This window comes from Barbatula barbatula (assembly GCF_947034865.1).
Source record: "Barbatula barbatula genome assembly, chromosome: 11".
Classification (NCBI taxonomy): domain Eukaryota; kingdom Metazoa; phylum Chordata; class Actinopteri; order Cypriniformes; family Nemacheilidae; genus Barbatula; species Barbatula barbatula.
In genome coordinates this window covers 15,710,133-15,730,336 of record NC_136774.1, presented here as the reverse complement: position 1 = coordinate 15,730,336, position 20,204 = coordinate 15,710,133, and the positions used below count along the sequence as shown (strand labels likewise).

The following is a 20,204-nucleotide window of genomic DNA, read 5'->3' as shown; positions in this document are numbered from 1 at the left end:
CACTTTAAATATAGATATAAAAATGTATTCCTTTTTTCATTTCTACAGATAATTAAGAGCACAGCTTTAACTGTACGGCATGCCCAGCTTCTTTTCTTTGGCTAAAAGAATTGTGTCCCAAAGAGCCTTTTCCGCTTAAAGTTTTCATTAAATGCTCACAATGAACACATGCCCTGATTAACTACTTTTTTCATAACAGTCTCATTACACACTTCAAGTAAACTGTAAACCGAATAAAACATCTCATGAAGCTAAATGAAAATTGCAATGTAAAGTGTAGTGATGACTACACAAACTAAGAAGAGGAGCCTCATTTGATCTGAATTAAAACCCATGCCAGGAACTACGCACACACACTCAGTACACACGTCTTCTGTCTTTTCTGTCTGCAAAAGGCTCCACGTTTGAAACCCAAGATTTACATCATCCATGTTCAAATGGAAAATGATTCATTTATATAGCAAACCTCCAATGGCCGCATACACAACAGGATATTGGTCCCACACATTAAAGGCTCCAGATCATTTAAAACCAGGCCATACCCTGTCGCCGAAAGGCACCTCCCCTGTAAACGAAAGAGGTGATGGTGCTCCAGGTGTACACAGGTCGGAGTCTGTATCTGACTCCCCCTCAGCCAGGTAAGGCCTAAGACGGGTGCAGAGTGTTCCCCCTCCACCACCCCCAAACATCCCCAGACCCACAGGAGGTACGTAATCCTCTTCTCTGGCCTGAGAAATGCTGAAACCGCTAAACGAGCGCTCTAGTTCCTCATGGTCCACTGAAGGTATAGAGAGGGACGTGTCGCTTTCGGCGGCCGCCTGCTGCCTGCTTCTCCTGGGCCGTCGGGAGCGGCTGTTGTCCCCGCTCTCGTGGAACGGTGGAGGCGGGAGTCGGTACAGCGAGGGGTCATCTATCGGTGACACACCCCGGCTGTTGTTCCAGAGAGGCACGCTGAGAGGATGCTCTTCTTGCTGATGCCATGAGGTAGAAGGCCGACACTGGCTGTCAGTGGGGGTCCCATTAGGGCCAAAATTGACAGGGGACACGCTCTTATTATTATTCTCCTCCTCATTCTCGTTCACCACTTTCTCACTCTTATCGTCTGGGCTGTGGTAGGGAGGTGCAGGATAATTTATTTTAAATCCCAGAAGGGCTTCGGTTTCAGAACGTGGGATGCCCATGTGTGTGGTATACACACCCACCAAAAAGTTGAGTTTGAGGTCCATAGCGCCCACCTAAGCACAACAGAGATGAGTACACGGTTTTCTAAATATTTAAAAGTAAATAACATAAAACATTGACGGACAGTACACATGCATTATATAGACAACCCATTTTGTTATTAATGGTCTAAAATATTGAGTGTGTTACACATGTGAAGTGTTGGGGAATCCACATACATTGGCTATATATAGTGCCCTCCACTATTAATGGCACCCTTGGTAAATACACTGTATTCCTGAATAGTACAATCTACTCATAAAAAATATGTTAACTGTACTCAAAACTGAAATAGTTCCGTTAACTTAAAACTTTAAAGTGTCCCAGATAGCAAGCAACCATTGAATTTATTTAAAAAAAGGTTACAATTTAACCAGACTACCATTCTTGTGATCATTGTTTGCCATAGTTGGGCTCACATTTGCTTAGGTTCTCTTCAACCGCTGAAACCGTGTCTTTTTGGTTGGATGAGCTGAACATTATGGGGCGGTTTCCTGGACAGGGATCAGCTAAAACCAGGACTAGGCCTTAGTTAAATTGGGATATTTAAGTTGTTTTAAAAAACCCTCACAAAAAACATTACTGGTGTGCATCTTGAGACAAAACGATGGCAATGAACTTTTTTAATGTCGGTAGTTGTTTTCGATTGAGACACCCTTATTATGATTATAATACAATTATTATATAATTTTATTTGTCGTTAAAATCATTTATTTGCTAAACAACAGGAATCTACTGTGATCTGTGGGGGTTACGAAGTGGTTCAGAAGAGAGAATATCACCTGTTTTTCCATCTTGTTTAAACGTCCCATCATGCTTTGGTCTTCAGACACCTCCGCGTCGCTTTTGGGCTTGTCCTTATCTCCTGCCGCAGCTCCTTTTCCCACAATCTGATCCACTCTAGTGATCCAATAGACCATCACTTCGACACATAGTCAATACACCCTCATCCACACTGAGATTCAGTGGTTAACTGTGCATTGTACCTTGTCAAGTTAACAAAAATTAGCTTCATGGAGGAGAACTTGAGCATGCAAATGAAAAACAGGCTAATGGGAAATTATGGGAATGGAGGATAGCTGCAGACCAGCTGAGGCATTGATTTGATGGCATTGATTTGCTGGAGGTGATATTGTGAGATAACGCATCCTGCGTGCAATACTGCAGCCCTGTTTATCAACATGCATTACGAGGGATTTGGATGGCAATGTGTTCAATAGTCTATTGATGGAACGATGACTCTTTCAAACAAACATGTGCTTCAGCATTCTTGAGATGAATGATCACGGTACGGCAGTGAAAACACATTTGTGTTCCTCTGCACCGTTACTGACAATCCATTAACCAATGGTAAGCTGTTGGCTATGATGAATGATGGGGTAAGGACGTGAAACTTGATAAAAGAAATGTCACCTGGTTCCATGCCTTATGATGCTTTGTGTTTTACAGACTGTATATTTTTGTTATTCTCTCTTTTTTTAAAACACTGGAACAGCATGCACAATTGCATCAGTCCCCCTGCTTACAAGCAGGCTGAATGATGTTGTATTATTGTACAGCAATAAAACCTTTCTTTTATTATTTTTTTCATAAATTAACCTTGATAAGCTCCATTCAGCAGCAGCAAATGTATGTAGAGCTACAGTACAATCATTGCATGGAAAAACCTTTGAACAATATGAAAAAACAAGAAGTTTCACAACAAAATGAATATTGTGCCATTATTACCCGTCCCTCATGTTATTCCAAACCTATATGCTGGTACTAGGCTATTTCACTGACTCACTACAAAGGTCTCTAATCTTTTATATTAATCGGTTGATGGAGTTCACAGCGTGGACTGAATTAACTGGTTACTGAAACATTCACCAAACTCACTGACTGCAGGAGAACATTGGAGTGAAAAATGACTTATTATTTTGTCTGTTCCTCATGCAAAGCTACTACGTATACCTTAATAGCTTTAGAAGGCTTAGAATATAGAGCACAAGTCAGATGGACTACTTTTATTGTACCCAAAAGCTTGTCACATTATGAAAAGAAGCAATGCCTTTAGGTTCCTTGAAACAGTGATTCATTTTGTGGCTAAAAACCAAAAGTTAAGGACATCTGCTGGTTTAATGTGTGCAATTAAATATAAAGACGGTCAAAAGCAGCTACAATGTCAAATTACTTTCATATATTTTAATTTAAAACAATGTGTCTTTAAATACACAAATCTAAACTTTTGCCAGACATTGACCTTAATGTATGAGAGATTTTTTGTGTTCTGTGCTTTCAAATAACCTCTGCCTTCATAATAAAAAAATACCAACATTAGTTTTGTTTCTATAAACAATAAAATGTCACTTTATGCCATCCCAGTGTGAAACCAGCATTATACAAATATAATCTAAAGAAAGAGTCTGAAGAATGACGGGGTGAGTAAATAATGACAGAATTTTCATTTCATCATCTAATATCTAATACACTGGATCATAAAACGAAGTTCAATGCTGTCCAATATAAAACCCATTCAGCCCGGGCAGGCCATTGGAGAATTGATTACGTACTTCTTGTGACGAGGGGTCGAGGGGGGAGGGGGACCCACAATCAAATCTATCCTGGCAAAGTACACAGAGAGAACATGGATACCAAGCATCATCAAGCAACACATGGAAACCAATCCCTGTACACCAGCAAGGACAATCAACAAATAAGTAAGAATATATTCCAACATGTCTGTTCTCAACAACTTCTATGAACAGCGTTTTATATTTACATGTATGACCGAAATGGTTCTTGCGGCTGGAATATATTGGTATATGTGTGAATGTTATATCACAACATATATGATGCATATTTGAGCAAAGGAGTGAATCCAAAATTTAAAAGATTTCAAATGTGACACAGAAAATAAACCAGTGAATGTGATCTCTTTAAGAGGAGGATCTGTCTTTTTAACAGCAGACAAGCAATGTTACATGTGCATTCAGGTATTTTTCGTCTTAATAGCACAGACTGAGACAATAGTTGTGTTGAGTTATAGTGACACCCAGCAGTGTGGATGCAGCATCATGAAAAAGCCATTTGGATTATTTTGATGCATTTTCAGTCAAAGATGTCTAATCAAAGGAATTTCTGAAATAAAGTGAGTAATATTACGATTTTGTACTGAGTGTTTGGTCATGTTAAGGCTAAATGTCAAGCGATAGCAACGTGCCCGTTACATGTAGAAAAAAATCTAGATCCCCAATAACAAACAAATTTCTCAAAAGCACTATTTGTTTCTGTGTTAACTTTTTAATGAGTAAAAAATGACTGAGTGCACCCTTTATTTTATTTCCTCAGTACTGAAGTACAGTGTACTTGTGTGACCACCAGAGGGTGCAGCCCACAATCGCACACTAGTGGCTGAAAGAAATACAGATCCTGTCATTGTAAACATTGAGCAGGCGTGCTACAGTTACCAATAGGGGGGAAACTGTGATGTAGTTGCGTTGGACAAACTGAAGTCTTGCCTGGACTGAAGGTTTTTGATGCGTGACAGCATGTCCAGATGACCTGCTGAATACTGTTCAATCACATCCATCACGTCATAGGGCCTGAGGCTCTCCTTAAATCTCCTCTTTGACACCAGGAACCGCATAATACTGGCAAAACAATAAGAAGTATTTCATATTTAGAAATTATGACCAAATTTAAGATTGCATGCATCGGATTGGACCAAAAGGAGTGCATGATGAGTCATCAATATCTTCTATTCTATTCCAAATTTCATGTTGAGGAATAAAAGCCATTCCAATTAAATCCATAACTTTTCATCTGTATAGCTCATAATTATGCCAAATCATTTAAACTCAATAGAGACTAAACAACCTTGGTGTAGATAGAAGCTGATCCTTAACCCTGGTCTATGACAATCCTAAGTATAACTATTAAAGTAGTATTCACCAATGAGTAACTTCTAACCAGATATTCTTCAACTTCTCTAAGCTCCTATATTTACATTCATGCTTTTGTGGAGATTGAGATTGGTTTGTTTCTCTTACCAGATTGCTCTGATGGTGACCTTAAGTCCAGGAGAAAGGTCCGGCACAAACTCGCATGGGAAAGCCGTCTCGTCCCCAAGCTCATCTGGAAGACTTGCCTCTACAACACACAAACCAAAGGCTGTTACCCACAGAAAAAGTCCTAATGGTTCCGAAGAACCGTTCTTTACTAAATACATTGAACGATTGCGGAGAACATCTGCCACAGCAGACATGCTCGATAAACTGTAAAAATTCTGTAAGTTACTGTACATCTCTTAAAGTGTTAGTTCTGCCAGAAATGAATGATGTCCCTGTCATGTCATTCCAAAATGGTATCACTTAGCTATTCATTCAAACTATAGCACAAAGAGTTGTATGCTCTGTATTTATGGTTTATTTGTTGTGCCTTTTGGAGCATTTTGTGCGTTTGAACAAGTCAATGCAAATTAATACATGTTTGAAATAACATGAGGGTGAGTAATATGAAAATTTTGGTACAATTATTTCTTTAAGGTGCATGAGGTTTAAGTATCATTGACTAATGCACATGCTGGACTATCGCAACTTGCAAAAGAGCATCTGATAAAAAAAAATTTCAGGGGGGAAATTAGACTTTATGTGTAAAACGATAGCCCTACTTATCTCAGAATGACTTTTTCAGCATTAACATTGATGATTTTCCTTCAGGCTTCAGGCATGCTTCAAAGTTCCATGTATATTTGGATTTGAAATGGGTGTCATTCATGCATGAAGCACTTACCAGAACCTTTACCACCACTCCTGCGCACCTAACAAAATCTAGTTCAAATTTCAACCCCCTTTGGACAAAATTATTGGTCAGCATGTGTCACCCCTGGCAGATGAATGAAGATGTGAAAGCTATAAATGCATTTCCTATCTGAATGACCGTTTGAATGACTGGCATGTCGAAAAGCACAAGAAGATTGTTATAAAATAGTCTAAGTCATCGGAGTCATTTCTCCATGCAGGTTAGTGAACATGTTTGATGGGAATGTTTTATAAATGCTTTCATAAAACACATTCTGTCATGGAATGGTTGGATATCAATGTCAAGATATCCAGTATGAGTCAACCGAGCAATATTTGTTTTGCTCCACCAATATACATCACTGTCATATGGGTGACAGATTATACTGATGTAACTTCTGTAAAAACTATCCAAGCATCAAAGAGAAAATTCATCATTTGGGAGATGCTTCAAGTGAGATGCAACTTTCAGCCAAGCGTTCATGACAGAGAGTGTTGATGATGAGCAGATACGTGACAATACGTTGCATTTGTAAAACATGCACAGTGTTTCTATAGCAGAGAGGTGTGGTGGGGATTTTTGTTTTTAGTGCTAAAGAGGTGCAGCCCCAGACAACATAATTTGTCTTACTGATTAAGCCCTCAATCGCTGCCAAAATGTAAAGAGAAAAAGAGAGAAATGTGGGAGAGAGAAGAGAGAGAGAGATGAGAGAGGAATGGTCAAAGATGACAATGATTTTAATCACGCTATTGTACAACACATGGTCTAGGAGAGATTCACTTATTAATAATTATGAGACACTTTTCACAAACAGTACAGTTTGGTGTCTTATGATTTATTTTATAGTGTACCCTATAATGTACTTACCTAAGAAAGAACTGGGTAGTATAAGGTAACTCATAGTATATGTTAAGGTTTAGGGTTAGGGTTAGTACCTAGTTATTACCCAGTTATTACATTTACTGTACACAGTATGTGGGCAACAGGACTGTAAAATAATGTACTGTTGGATAAACTATTGTCTAACATTACATTTATTAACTTTCTCAACTGTATCAATTAATAAAATTCATATAAAATGTGCTTTCTACTTTTGTGAAAATCTGGTAAAATAAATATTAGAAAATGACTGAACATTGTAATACACATAATTCTGAAGTACAGCTCAAGAAAATAAAAAACAAAACAACATCATAATAGAATATTTAGTTTGACCATCAGTTTGATTTATTTCTGTGGTTGACAATCCATATTGTCTAGTAAATCATCTCACTCTGACATTTTGTTGAAAAAGACTATTATAAAGTTTCCGGGGTTGTTTCGTACCCTATTCATGGAAAATGCCATAAAGTTATGATACTGGAGGTGAAATCGGTTTCTCGTATTGCGTATGCTGTGGACACTATTTATTTGTATGAACTCAGATGAGATTTGTGATTCATACATCTTATGACATTTGCAAGAGAAGTGATCACTGCATTGCATTTAATTAAATATAAGCTACTTCTGCCCTGTCGTCTTCTTTTGGGATCGTATTTCTGGATCATGACCTAACCTGGAGAACTCTTCTTGGCGAAGTCTTCGTCTTGCAACTCAATCAGCACTTTATTTTTTGCCAGTAGAGAGAAATAAGAGAGAAACTGATGAGTACGCATGTGAACATAGAGAAAGCGGATCCATGTTAATATATTTTAAAGTTGGTCACTGTAGAAGAGCAAGAAAAACAAGTGCTGAGATATACACAAAGCATTTTTGCGTATTCAATTTTGTGGGGATCAAGTAAGGAAAGCTGATAACCCTGAAAAGATGAAAACCACAGAATCAACAACCATTAATCTGCAATCCTTTACAGTCTCAAATAAGAAGCTGTCCAACTTTGTGACATTGTAGCAGCAAGTAAAACAAATTAGAACAAATTTATTTAAACAATATTCGACTTTCTGGTTTCTTTCTGCAGCAATACTTTTTCTGTTTTATTTGTTGTGAACTCATACATACCACCAACTTATTGACAATTAATATTCATTCAACATAAAAAAAACGGCAAAATGCATATTGTACATATGCACATGTACACGTATGGGTGAACAGAATATATATTGCTGCCTGTCTAACAGTGGAAATAATGTGTGTCATTGCACAAATCAACATTCTCTGACCTTCAGAGTTTTGACGGGTAGCTCCATCCTTGACTTTCAAAGACTGTTTTTGTCGGTTCCGGTCTGTGAAGCTCCAGCTCTTGGTCACTTTGCTTGGACTCTCTTTGACTTCGTCCTCTGTCTTGAGATTCTTGGTGTCTTTGCCCCCGGGGGTTTTACTGGGGCTGGGGCAGCCTTTCTCTTTTAAACTGGTCTTACGGCTGTACAGCGGACATAATGAGGCACAGAAAACAAACAAAAAAGCAAAGGAAACAAACACATCACCCACACAGAGAAGAATGAAGTTTTTATCAGTTTGGGACCACTGGTAGAAATAGTTCCGGAAAATATTATGTTGAGCATTACATCTTTCAAATGCGGGAAAATAAGGACCTTGGATCATGAAAAATGGATCTGTAGATAATACGTTTAGCTGTACAATGCACTGTAGGACACCTTGGATAAATGCATCTGCCAAATGATTAAAAATGTATGGGGAACTTTTTTGGTTGGCAGACAAATATGCTAACTAAAGGCTGGATTGCACTACAAAAATCAATTTTAAACAGATTGTAAAGTAAAGTGTGACATACGTAACACACATCACATAAACTAGTAGCATCCCCTGGGAAGAAGATAACCTTGGAGGTTTCTGAACTTTCCAGACAGCTTAAGTCTGGATGAGTTCTTTGTCTACGTCTTTGTGTTTTACCTCCTTGGAGAGATTTGGAAAAACCTCCAGTGTGAATCTGACTGATCTACCATTGACAAAACAAGTTGACGAGTGCTAGACACTAAGCGCAGATCGTCAATCGTTTAAACCTACCGACTTCTTAATTAATGACCTAAACTGGACCATTTTAATGTTTTATATAATTCTGTACAGACCGATTCTCTACTGTCAGTTCTTTCTTGTGGAGGTTGTTGTTATACTGTATGCCAAATTTAGCTTTTTACTGAAATATTAGCTTTGTCCAAAGAAAAACTGTGAGAGGGGGCAGTCTCCTTGCCGCTTTCTTTATGATTTACTATAATTTACTAACTAGTGAACAGCGCTGTTGAATTGAATGAACATCTTCTGAGGACCTGTTTCGAAGAGTGGTGTTAACGGAACAGTTTACCCAAACACTTTGGAGGATGTTCTGACAGTTCTGGTCCACCCTGGTATACAGATTTGCAATACTTAGAGGTTGAGTTATTCATGACAGAATTTTCATTTTTTGAGTGAATACTAATTTATAAACATTAAGAAAATTCTGGTGAAGCTGAGATTGAACCAACACAAATGTACACTACTAAACCTAAAAGCTCTGCACATTAAAACATAAAATATTTAGCGAACACTGCGTTCTTCTACGAACAAAAAGTCAGACTTACATGGTTAAAAATATGGATAATGGTGCTTCTCACTCATGCAATGCAATCCAACGTCAGGATGCCAGAGCAGACCCACATGCTGCCAGAGCAGATGCTTTTAAACAACAAAGCAATGAAACACATGCACATGTTTGGGCATGCTATACACAACTGTTATATATATATATATATATATATATATAATATATATAAAACAAACATCAGCCAATGTGAGACACTATATAAAATCACAAGGCAGCTTGCAGAGAGGGATGGTCTCATTGGAATGAGGTTAAAAAGAACTTGATCCGCAAGTTAAACTCTCTCATAAAACATAGGTCTACTTCTGTTATAGAGCAGACCATTTCTCAGCGCACCTGAGATGAAGAAAGTTGAAAATTCTTTTTTTCAATAACATGTTTTCAATAAATGTTGAAAGGTGGTACACGTTAAAGGTACAGTAGGCATTAAGAAATAGGGCAAAATCAAAATTGGGAAAGAAAAAAATCCAAATGCTGGAGAAAGGTCCGGGCGTGCAGACGTTAGTATCTGTGTGCAACGGTACCTATGGCTTCTCGGGCAGCACCCACAGAGGGTGTCTTTGTCTGAAACCTCACTACTGCAAATGTGGTTGGAGTGAGTCATGAGAGAGAAAACATTGTACAAGCAGTGGTCAAAAATGGCTTAGTCTGTGTCCAAAATGGATAAAGTGTGGGCCTCAAAGATATTCCCCCAAAATGTATCATTGAATGAAATTAAGGAATACATTTGTTCGATCAGACAGGTTGTGTCACGTTTTTACAAGGTGGAGATCCTACAAAAGTCTTACATTTTTCATTTTTTATCAATAACATATAAATAAAGTGCTGTTTCAGTATGACAGTATCTAATACTTCACCCTTTAAACACCATTTGAAGGTGCTGTGATATACAAGTACAGTACAAACAGATCTTTGCATGACATCTAAGATGTCAAATGACTTCAAACTGAGCAGTATGGGTAGTTTTCTCACTTGAAGTATTGACTCCCATGAAAGGATGTTTTCAATGTGCTTTGGATTTAAGCGGTTTTGGTAGTAAGTGTAAGTGTCTATGGAAAAATCATTGACAACCAACCTTAGAGCAAAATCCACGATCGAGTCCTTCCTTTAAAAAGAGAACAAACACACTTACTCAGAGAATGTTTCACATCATTGCTAAGATATAACTTTAAACAGGTAATGCTATGAATACATTACACATACGTTTCCTCAATAAATTGTTTCAATGTTTAAAATCCATATAGCAAAACGGCAGACCTGAAAGCCGTTTTTCCCTTCAGACTCCTTAAAATGTCCAGTTGATTGACAGGAGGGATGAGTCTAGATAAGGAGAGCACACAACAGAACCTTTACATGGTTAGCAAATATAAAAAAGTGCATCACTACAACATTCTGTATCGAGATGCTGGGTGTCGCGGCCATATTTGTAGGTGGTAGCGGCTCTTTTCTGCTAGTGAGTTCAGTTCAATGTAGTTCCATTTGATTTGATTTGCTTCTAATTCGTTGTGCATTTTTAATGAACTACTACTCTAACTCATATAAAATAACAAACACGAATATATAACAATCCTAATGGCCGAAATATATCAATGTAACTGATTATTGTTATTGTCTACTGTACCTGTACATTGGAACAGACACAGTCTGCTCGTAAAAATCCCATGTGGCCAGCAGGTCTGTTCGTGTGAGATTTGTGGCATAAAATCTCCAAGCAGCCTGTTAGGGGAATAGAGTAGAAGAAATACATTCAAATTAATAATCCATAGTAAATAAACAACGGTGTACAGTAAGCATAAGCATGTCAAGCCAACAGATCAGTCAAACAAAGGTCGTGTAGTTATTTATAAAACAAGACACTTAAAGACCTAAAACAAGACTATAAATCACTCAGAATAGCCATAGGGCTGCTGGTGTGTCTTCTGGCTCTGAGTCTGACCTGAATAAGACCTGCAGCAGGATTACGACGCTTCTCGAAATGTTTCTGTCTGTGCTGCTCTTGAACCTTAAGAGCAAAACCTGAGCCCAGGATACCCTGAAATATAGAATGAGAGACAGAGATAGCAGTCATCTGTATAGTGATTTAAAGGTCCAGTGTGTACTTTTGTGGAGGATCTATTGACACAAATGCAATATGAATACAGAACTACATCTTCAGAGGTGTATAAAGACTTGACATAAGGAAGAGTAATGTTTTTATTATCTCAGAATGAGCTATTGCTATCTACATACACCACGGGTCATGGAATTCGCCATGTCGTTTCTAAAGTAGCCCTAAACGGACAAACTGCTATACAGAGCGCGTTTCGTGAATAAGTTATCTCCTTCCGCAAAGAAGTGAAAACGTGAAGACATTTTAGTCCTTTGAGAGATGCCGTAGTGCTTCGAAAGGGAGGGGGAGTAGTGAAGTGAGCCATTGGTTGCATTTCGCAACCTCACCACTAGATGCCGCTAAAATGTTCACATTGCTCTTTAAAATTATAATTATTTCATTTAGTTTCAAAGAAGCTTTACCATGACAACAGTGGGAAGGAAATATATTGTATCTCAACCACTAGTAGCAGTAAAATATCTCAAATCATGAATTTCAAGAACTTGCAAAAGTGAAATGTGTTGTTAAAGTCCTACTCACCGCAGGAAGAGCAAAAAAAGCTACACCGATTAAACTAAAGGTGCCAGCGATCAAGCGTCCATTCCATGTGACAGGATACTTGTCTCCATAGCCAATTGTTGTCAGAGTGATCTAGAAAAGAGAAATGCTTTGAGGTCTTGATTATGGGTTGCTTTTATCTTCTCATCTTCTAACTCCATTTTAACATCCATTTTGTATTTTTATGTAACAGTGTGTAACAAAAGTCCCAACTTGACTACAAAAATAATACAAACATTTGCTGAACCCAGTGGTTAAGGGTTTTAGATGTAAACCAAAGATTGCAAGAATAATCTCAGGCTGGGGGGACATTTTTCTTGACACAATCAAAAAGACCACTTTATGTAGGAATATCAATGCAATTGTCTTGTATAAGTATATTTAGGCTTATTAGACATTATTAGATTATACAGTAGACCAGCTGGCAGTTGTTTTACGGCACTGGACCATTTAGCAAAATAGATCTCTGAACTCTGTTTGAACATCATCCCCTGTCAGATCGCCATCTCTCATTTCATCTGATTGACTGTATTCTGTGGGTTTGGGTGAGGCTGTAGCACCTACCAGCCCCCACCAGAGGGCGTCTGCATACGTCTCAAACATCGTCGCATTGTCATCTTTCTCCACCGAGTACACCAAGAAAGATGCCAAGATGAGACACAGGAACCCAATATACCATGCTGTGATGAGTTCCTGTATTTCAGGAATATTAGAAAAATGTGTCATTCATAATGAATACTGTTGATATATTTTTGTTACTGATTTGCTTGGATGGATTCTTGATTTAATGTGTATATAAATAAATATATATATATAAATCAGCGATAAGACCTCATAACACCAACATCAATGTTTAGTCCATATCTATTTGATTTATGGTCATGTATATGCTTGCGTAATCCTCTCTTTTGGAAAATGGAACAAAAACATTGCTGCCTTATTTTAATCACATATGCATTTTGTTCTCTTTATAATATTTTGGTTGTGCTGTCATGTTACACAAACATGAAAATGAAGTATTCCTTCAATGCGGCTCAGCCCAACTTCTTGCCTCAACACGAAAAGCAACACAAAGTCTGAGTGTTTAAGGATGCTGGATAGTCTTCAGTGAAGACTCATGAAAGCAGCAAGCTAAATGGAGCGATAGAGTTTTCCCAGTAATAGAAACTGAATTGCTTCCTACTGACCTGCATGCATTCAGTGGAAAATGCACACTCAGTAATCTACTGAACATTAACATATGCAATATCTGCAGGCATTCAGTCCACTGTTATCACCTGGTCAGCTCGCACATACATTAACCTTCATATACATATGCATAATGAAGTTCTTTAAATACGTTTTGATTGGCTGTGATTGTGTTCCATTTTCATGTTTAGCATAGATAGTGAAATTATTTATGGCTGACACGTATGGCAGAAAGAAAGCAGGTCACCTTGCTGTGAGCATAGACCACAGATCCCAGCAGCTTCCATGTGCCGGCACGACGGTCCATCCGCAACATCCGAAGGATCTGAAGAAACCTCAAACTCCGAATCGCTGAGGTAGCAAAAACGTTCCCCTGGGAGCCAGCGGCCAGTACAGACACAGAGGCAAACAGGACCATGATGTCTGCAGAAGAATACAGAAGATAAAATCCCAAAATGACAGATGTGCTTCACAACATTAGGCATGAAATGCTCATATTTTCACATCATCTTTCATATAATGTTATTTAGGATAAGGACAGTGGTTTGGTTTTATATTTCCAAGTGCTCTTTCTTCGTAATGGAGTATCCATGTGTCCTTCTAAATGTGATTGAGATCAATATCATATTTCCCGAATATTTCGTTGTTTTTTTACTAATGAAGTTCAAAGCACTTTCCACTGTAGCCTCCCAACATAGTGTTGGAATTCAGTGGGCATCCCACCTTTTCTCTAATCACTGAAGTTGACAAATGCATTCAAGAGAACATGAGAACATGAAAGATGGTTTACTAACCGATGATACTGAAAGGTTTGCGAGCAAATCTCAGTCTTCCTCTCCATCCTCTGTAGCGACAGCAGCATCCTGCCGCCCAGATCCGCACTATATACTCTACACCAAACACCACAATTGTCACAATTTCCTGGATAAACAGAAAAACACTTCAATAAACGTAACAAAATTTTGCATGCATATTTTTAGATGTGGGGACCAAAAGACTGACACATTTGCTATAAAGCTTCTGCTTTGCATTACAGTTCTATATTGAGGCCAAATTTTGAAAACGTTGCATACTATAGAAAAAATTCAAAATATCCATGTTGTCCAGCATGAAAGGAACATTTAAAAGAACCAATAGTGCTTCAATAGAAGCAGTTATATCAAAAGAGTTAAACACAGTCAGTCTCACTTACTTGATTGGTGACCTTCAATTAGTGCAGTATTAAAATTTTGTTTTAGATTGGATCTAAATAATTTTTTTAAAGAAAATATGAATGCTTTAGAATATTGTGTTACACCTTTAAATCCCAGTGTAATGTTAATAAATAAACCCACCTGTGCGATCTCTAGGCTGTGCGATCTCTAGGCTATTCACAGCCATCGACAATACTGGTGGACATTTTCTACCCATCAAAATTTTATAGAATGTGGCACAAGATCTACTGTCATCTATAGTGTACAATGTGTACACACAGTAAGCAATTCTGAGATGTCTGACAGAATCAGTCTTGTGGATCATGGTCAGTGAGTTTTAGATACGAACCAGGATGTACAAGGCACTCTCAGAACTCTTCTTGAATTCTTTAATCGTCGCAAACACTGACAGAACAAGGCAGGAAAACACCAACAGAAACCTGAAAGGAAGGCCAATGACAAATCAATTATTTGTAATACAGAAGAGAAAATTTTGATTCGGTTCTCTGACAAAAGTCTCAGAAGAAGCGTAAAAAAGATTCAAGTCTGAGAGCCACGTGCAAAAGTTATCTATTTACATTCATTTGTTTTAGACAGATTGGTCAATGCAAATTCATGGACATCGAGTTAATTGGAACTGGCCTCTCTTAGGACTTTGCTTCAGCTTAGTGGAAATGAACAGAGGCAAGAATCCCCTGAAACTCTGACACTCTTTAATGCAGAGTGAGAGAGAGACAAAGAGAGAGACAGAGAGAGACACAGACACAGAGAGAGACACAGAGAGAGACAGAGAGCGAGAGACAGAGAGAGAGATTATCATTATTAATATTATTTGAGGATCACACACACTCGCCTAATTTAAATCTAGATTAAAGACGCATCTTTTCAGACATTCACTTAATGCAAAATATGCTAAATAAACCACCAGCAGATGCTGACATTAGATATTATTTACTAGGTCTTTTTTATAACAAGTTAAACTATACTTTTTGGGGTTTTTTTCCCCTGTAAAGCTGCTTTGGAACAATGCAAATTGTGAAAAGCGCTATATAAATAAAATTGAATTGAATTGAACAGAGAGAGAGACAGAGAGAGAGACAGAGACAGAGAGAGACAGAGGGAGACAGAGAGAGACAAACAGAGAGACAGAGAGACAGAGAGCGAGAGAGAGCGAGAGAGAGAGAGAGAGAGAGAGAGAGAGAGAGAGAGAGAGAGAGAGAGAGAGAGAGAGAGAGAGAGAGAGAGAGAGAGAGAGAGAGAGAGAGAGAGAGAGAGAGAGAGAGAGAGAGAGAGAGAGAGAGAGAGAGAGAGACAGAGAGAGAGACAGAGACAGAGGGAGGCAGAGAGAGACAAACAGAGAGACAGAGAGCGAGACAGAGAGCGAGAGAGAGACAGAGAGACAGAGAGAGAGACAGAGAGAGAGACAGAGAGAGAGACAGAGAGAGACAGAGAGAGAGACAGAGAGAGAGAGAGAGAGAGAGAGAGAGAGAGAGAGAGAGAGAGAGAGAGAGAGAGAGAGAGAGAGAGAGAGAGAGAGAGAGAGACAGAGACAGAGAGAGAGAGAGACACAGAGAGAGAGACACAGAGAGAGAGACAGCGAGAGAGACAGAGAGCGAGACAGAGAGAGAGACAGAGAGAGAGACAGAGAGCAAGACAGAGAGCGAGACAGAGAGAGAGACAGAGAGAGAGACAGAGAGAGAGACAGAGAGCGAGACAGAGAGTGAGAGAGAGACAGAGAGACAGAGAGAGAGACAGAGAGAGAGACAGAGAGAGAGACAGAGAGAGAGACAGAGAGAGAGACAGAGAGAGAGACAGAGAGAGAGAGAGAGAGAGAGAGAGAGAGAGAGACAGAGAGAGAGAGAGACACAGAGAGAGAGACACAGAGAGAGAGACAGCGAGAGAGACAGAGAGCGAGACAGAGAGAGAGACAGAGAGCGAGACAGAGAGCAAGACAGAGAGCGAGACAGAGAGAGAGACAGAGAGAGACAGAGGGAGGCGATAGTTTAAAAACAGCCGATGATCACGGCCGATATATCCAGTCAATTAAAAGAGGACAGGAAAAATGCAATGATTTTGTGCTCTGTATATAGAGATTGTTAAGAAACATCCCAGTCTGATTTGATGTTTACTATTTATAGTCATTAGAAGAATTAATAACATTCAGAAAATCAGAATCTGTATCAGCATCGGCAGATATCACTCTGAATATATCATCGGTGGAGAATATAGTATCAGTGCATCTCTAGTTCAAACTGATGTTTATAAGGACTTTGAGAACATTTTACTGCACCTATACTGTCTTGTGTCTGTTGAATTTCATTTTTCAACTCATTCTAAAATACAAGTAAAAGATTAGTATTGTTTGTAAACATGAATATGAGGTTGGTTTCTTTGCAGTATTTAAGATCAATTAGGAAAGAGAAAATAAACAGTAACAGATACCACCACAGAACTTTTATAATGCTGAATGATACTTGGTTTCATTACATCAGAAATGACTCATCAGAAACTTCAACTGAGTGCTAACTACCTTCCCATTACATTCTTTCAAAAAAACCTAAATGATTGTGAAGCCGTTTCATTTCATTTGTGCCACTGTTATTAATTTAAAATATCATAAAGGTTAATCATTTGTGTAATAATCATGTTTAATAATTCAAAAGGAGGAGATCAGACTGTCCTTAAGGAAATGATGCTAAGGCTGAACAAATGAAAAGTTGCAATTATAAAGGTAGAAAATAGGATTGGCAAGTCAATGATGAGTCAACCCATTCAAATGAGACTCCTCACGGGAAATCTATATAGCCAGCAATTGCAATAGTCTCTCAGAAACAGCAAAATCAGACATAGCTGAGTAATTCCTGAAAAGGTAGGAACTAACTCTTATAGGAACCCTTCTTATAGGAACTAACTCAATGTGTTGCATTATGAGAGATAAAAGCCCACCTTTTATATTTCACACAGAAGATTTTGGTGCTTATACGGGCTACAGAACCTGCCACTAACAATAATAGAGCTCCACTGGAGAGAAACATCACATTTCATCAGCATCTAAGTTCCTACTCATCCAGTACTTCATCTAATGATAATCACTTACTGCAACATGCAAATGAGTCGACTTTGCAAAAAGCACATCAGATGCAAACTTGAATAGTGCCAGCTGGGTACCAAAACATTTACAATTGAATGAGATTTTGAGTTTAACGCACAGGAGCTGACACTCACTGAACTCATCAAATGTAGGATGTAGGTATTGACACAATGTTGAGCCCTCATTTCTTTCTCGGCAGGTCAGTCTCAACCCTGGCAATGGCCACATTAATCTGTAAATTGTAAGGCTGAGGAGGCTGTACGGGTCTGTCAAGCTGGGAGGCAACGAGGACACATTCTTTGACTCAGCAGTAAATAAGGGGTAATCGATTTATCTGATTCACTCCATTAGTACAATTCCCTCAAACTTAGAGACTCTGAAATGAACAAATAACAAGCAATGATTTACTTTAAGGTGCCATTGTGAGGTGCAGAAGGTAAAAAAAACTTTTTATTCCTACTTCACATTAGCTTCCGATGACTATCTGGTTTTCAGTAGTTGCGGATTCTCTCATCTCTGTAGTATGGACAATGTCCACTTACACACAAATACACACATGCACAACAAAACATCGCCATGTAGAGCCACATATCAATGTCTCGCCTGTTCACAACTGCTCTCCTCACACACTTTTTCTTTAAACCTGAGAAAGGATTAGCTGAGTCTGTACAGCACACAAAGTGCTATCACTGCATTTAATGCTCTTGAAAGAGAAAAAGACACTTAAGAGCAAGAGGCCAAAGTCAGCACACTGCACTCCACTGAGGGTGTATGTGAGTGCACACCATAGATATAGTCAAATAAGTGTGCTGCCGTATAAATAATTAAGATTCAGAACCAACATATCCAGGGCTGAACTGAAAGTCACGCATGGTAGTTACATATAATGCATAGAGTGGGTCTGACATTTACAACCTCCCAGCATGAGTTCAATCAAATTAGATGGCTCATATTCCAGGAGCTGTGATGTGTGGTTATGATGCACCATCTTTTATAGGAGATGAATTGATGCTAAAAAAAATTGGAGCTAGTGGAGCACTCTAGATGGTCTGTTAGTGAAATTTCTCAAGATTTCAATCTCAGAAAAACTGACGCTGTGCTTCAGGATGCCTTGGCACTGTGGGGCCCAATCTCATCTCTCACTGTAACACAGCACGCCAGGATATCGGAGAAAACGCAAAACAGGCCATAATGAAACAGACCTCAAGAAGAAATCACGGTGTGATTTGAATAGAAAACGACTTTTTAAGTACGCGAGAATACGCAAATGTAGGCTACAGAACAGCGGCGACGTCGCATAGCGGTTAAACAGCAAACCTGCACGCAACACAGCACGTTTAAAAAAATACTTTCCATGGACACTACACCATACACAGAAAATATAACCGTAATTAGTTTAGTTTATAAATGTGTTGCTCGACTGTCACGTATTTTCCACAGTCAAGCAAAACTGTTACAGAAAACCGTGACGTGATACAGGAGCTGACCGGTGCTGAAATGAAACTGGATGCCACTGTGTACTAAGAGCTTTACTCTCATACTAGGCTACATACTACAATATACATAATCAATAACCTGTGAATCGTTCTCAACCTCTCAGGTTGTCCCTTTTATTCAACAAGTTAATATACACAGATTTAGAAAACAAACTTTTGGTGTTTTGCGGTCCCTCGTGTCATTTTATGATTATGGTAAAAGGCATCGTTTTGGCATATTGTTATTTGTAATACCATTCACTACAAATATCAAAATAAAACTATGGTTATTGTGGTGAGGCCATGGTCAATTTGTGGTTCCTGCACTAAAACTATAGTTAAACCATTGTTAATTTACGCAAGAGATAAGATGCACAAAGAGTGAATTGCCGTTAAAAATATACGTTTTCTGGACAATTATTACATTCGAATGAGGAAACAAAACTTTTAAAACGAAAAATGTTTTGTGCATTGCTTGACTCGTGGCGCTCTGCGACAAAAGCTGCAGGCAGGCCGACGGAACCTCAAACTTTCAGCATTCTGGGCGTAGCAGCACGGCAGCATCTGTATCTCTTACGCTGGTCACATCCTACCTGAAAACACATGCAGAAATGCTAATCACGGAGCAAATACTCACACGTAAGCGTGGTAAATGAATGCCCAGCCGCGGGGTCTTTCAAGCGCATTGTAAAGGAAATTTTGCAGTCTCCGACAGCGCGCGTTTCGTTTGTGGGCTAGGCTTCCCCTGGAGAGACTGGACCTCTGTCTGCACAGGATGCTGCCCCGTTTTATGCTCTCGGAACCGGCGATGAGAAGTGCCCCGTCTCGGCTCGTCTCCGCAGCGCCGGGGTCCAGTCCGACAAAGCCCACTTTCAGTTTCTTCTCCCCTGCCGGGGGGTGATAAACTTCACCGTTGGCTGATTTCTTCACCATCTTTACAGTTTAAGAGATCCAAACGAGTGTATCAAGTGGGCAGACATTGCCGAACCGGGGTGTGTTCTGTAGTGCGGCGGTTTCCAATTGAAACTGCAATGGGTAGTGCTTTATCTTCACGTCTTCCGGCAATCTTTTA

The 20,204-nt window shown here is 39.0% G+C and overlaps 1 protein-coding gene across 1 annotated transcript; it reads right to left on the bottom strand.

Annotated features, from left to right (window-relative positions):
* Positions 1–521: 521 nt before the first annotated feature.
* kcnq2a (potassium voltage-gated channel, KQT-like subfamily, member 2a) lies at positions 522–20,065 on the bottom strand (the record flags this gene model as incomplete). The annotated part of the gene is made up of 18 exons (XM_079468331.1): positions 522–1,235; positions 2,004–2,121; positions 3,774–3,824; positions 4,722–4,853; positions 5,253–5,352; positions 6,634–6,651; positions 7,559–7,606; positions 8,163–8,362; positions 10,063–10,116; positions 10,796–10,858; positions 11,160–11,254; positions 11,475–11,570; positions 12,168–12,278; positions 12,750–12,878; positions 13,621–13,796; positions 14,168–14,294; positions 14,916–15,006; positions 19,770–20,065. 18 exons carry the CDS (start codon positions 20,063–20,065, stop codon positions 522–524), a joined length of 2,619 nt encoding a protein of 872 aa, XP_079324457.1.
* Between the last annotated feature and the right edge of the window lie 139 nt (positions 20,066–20,204).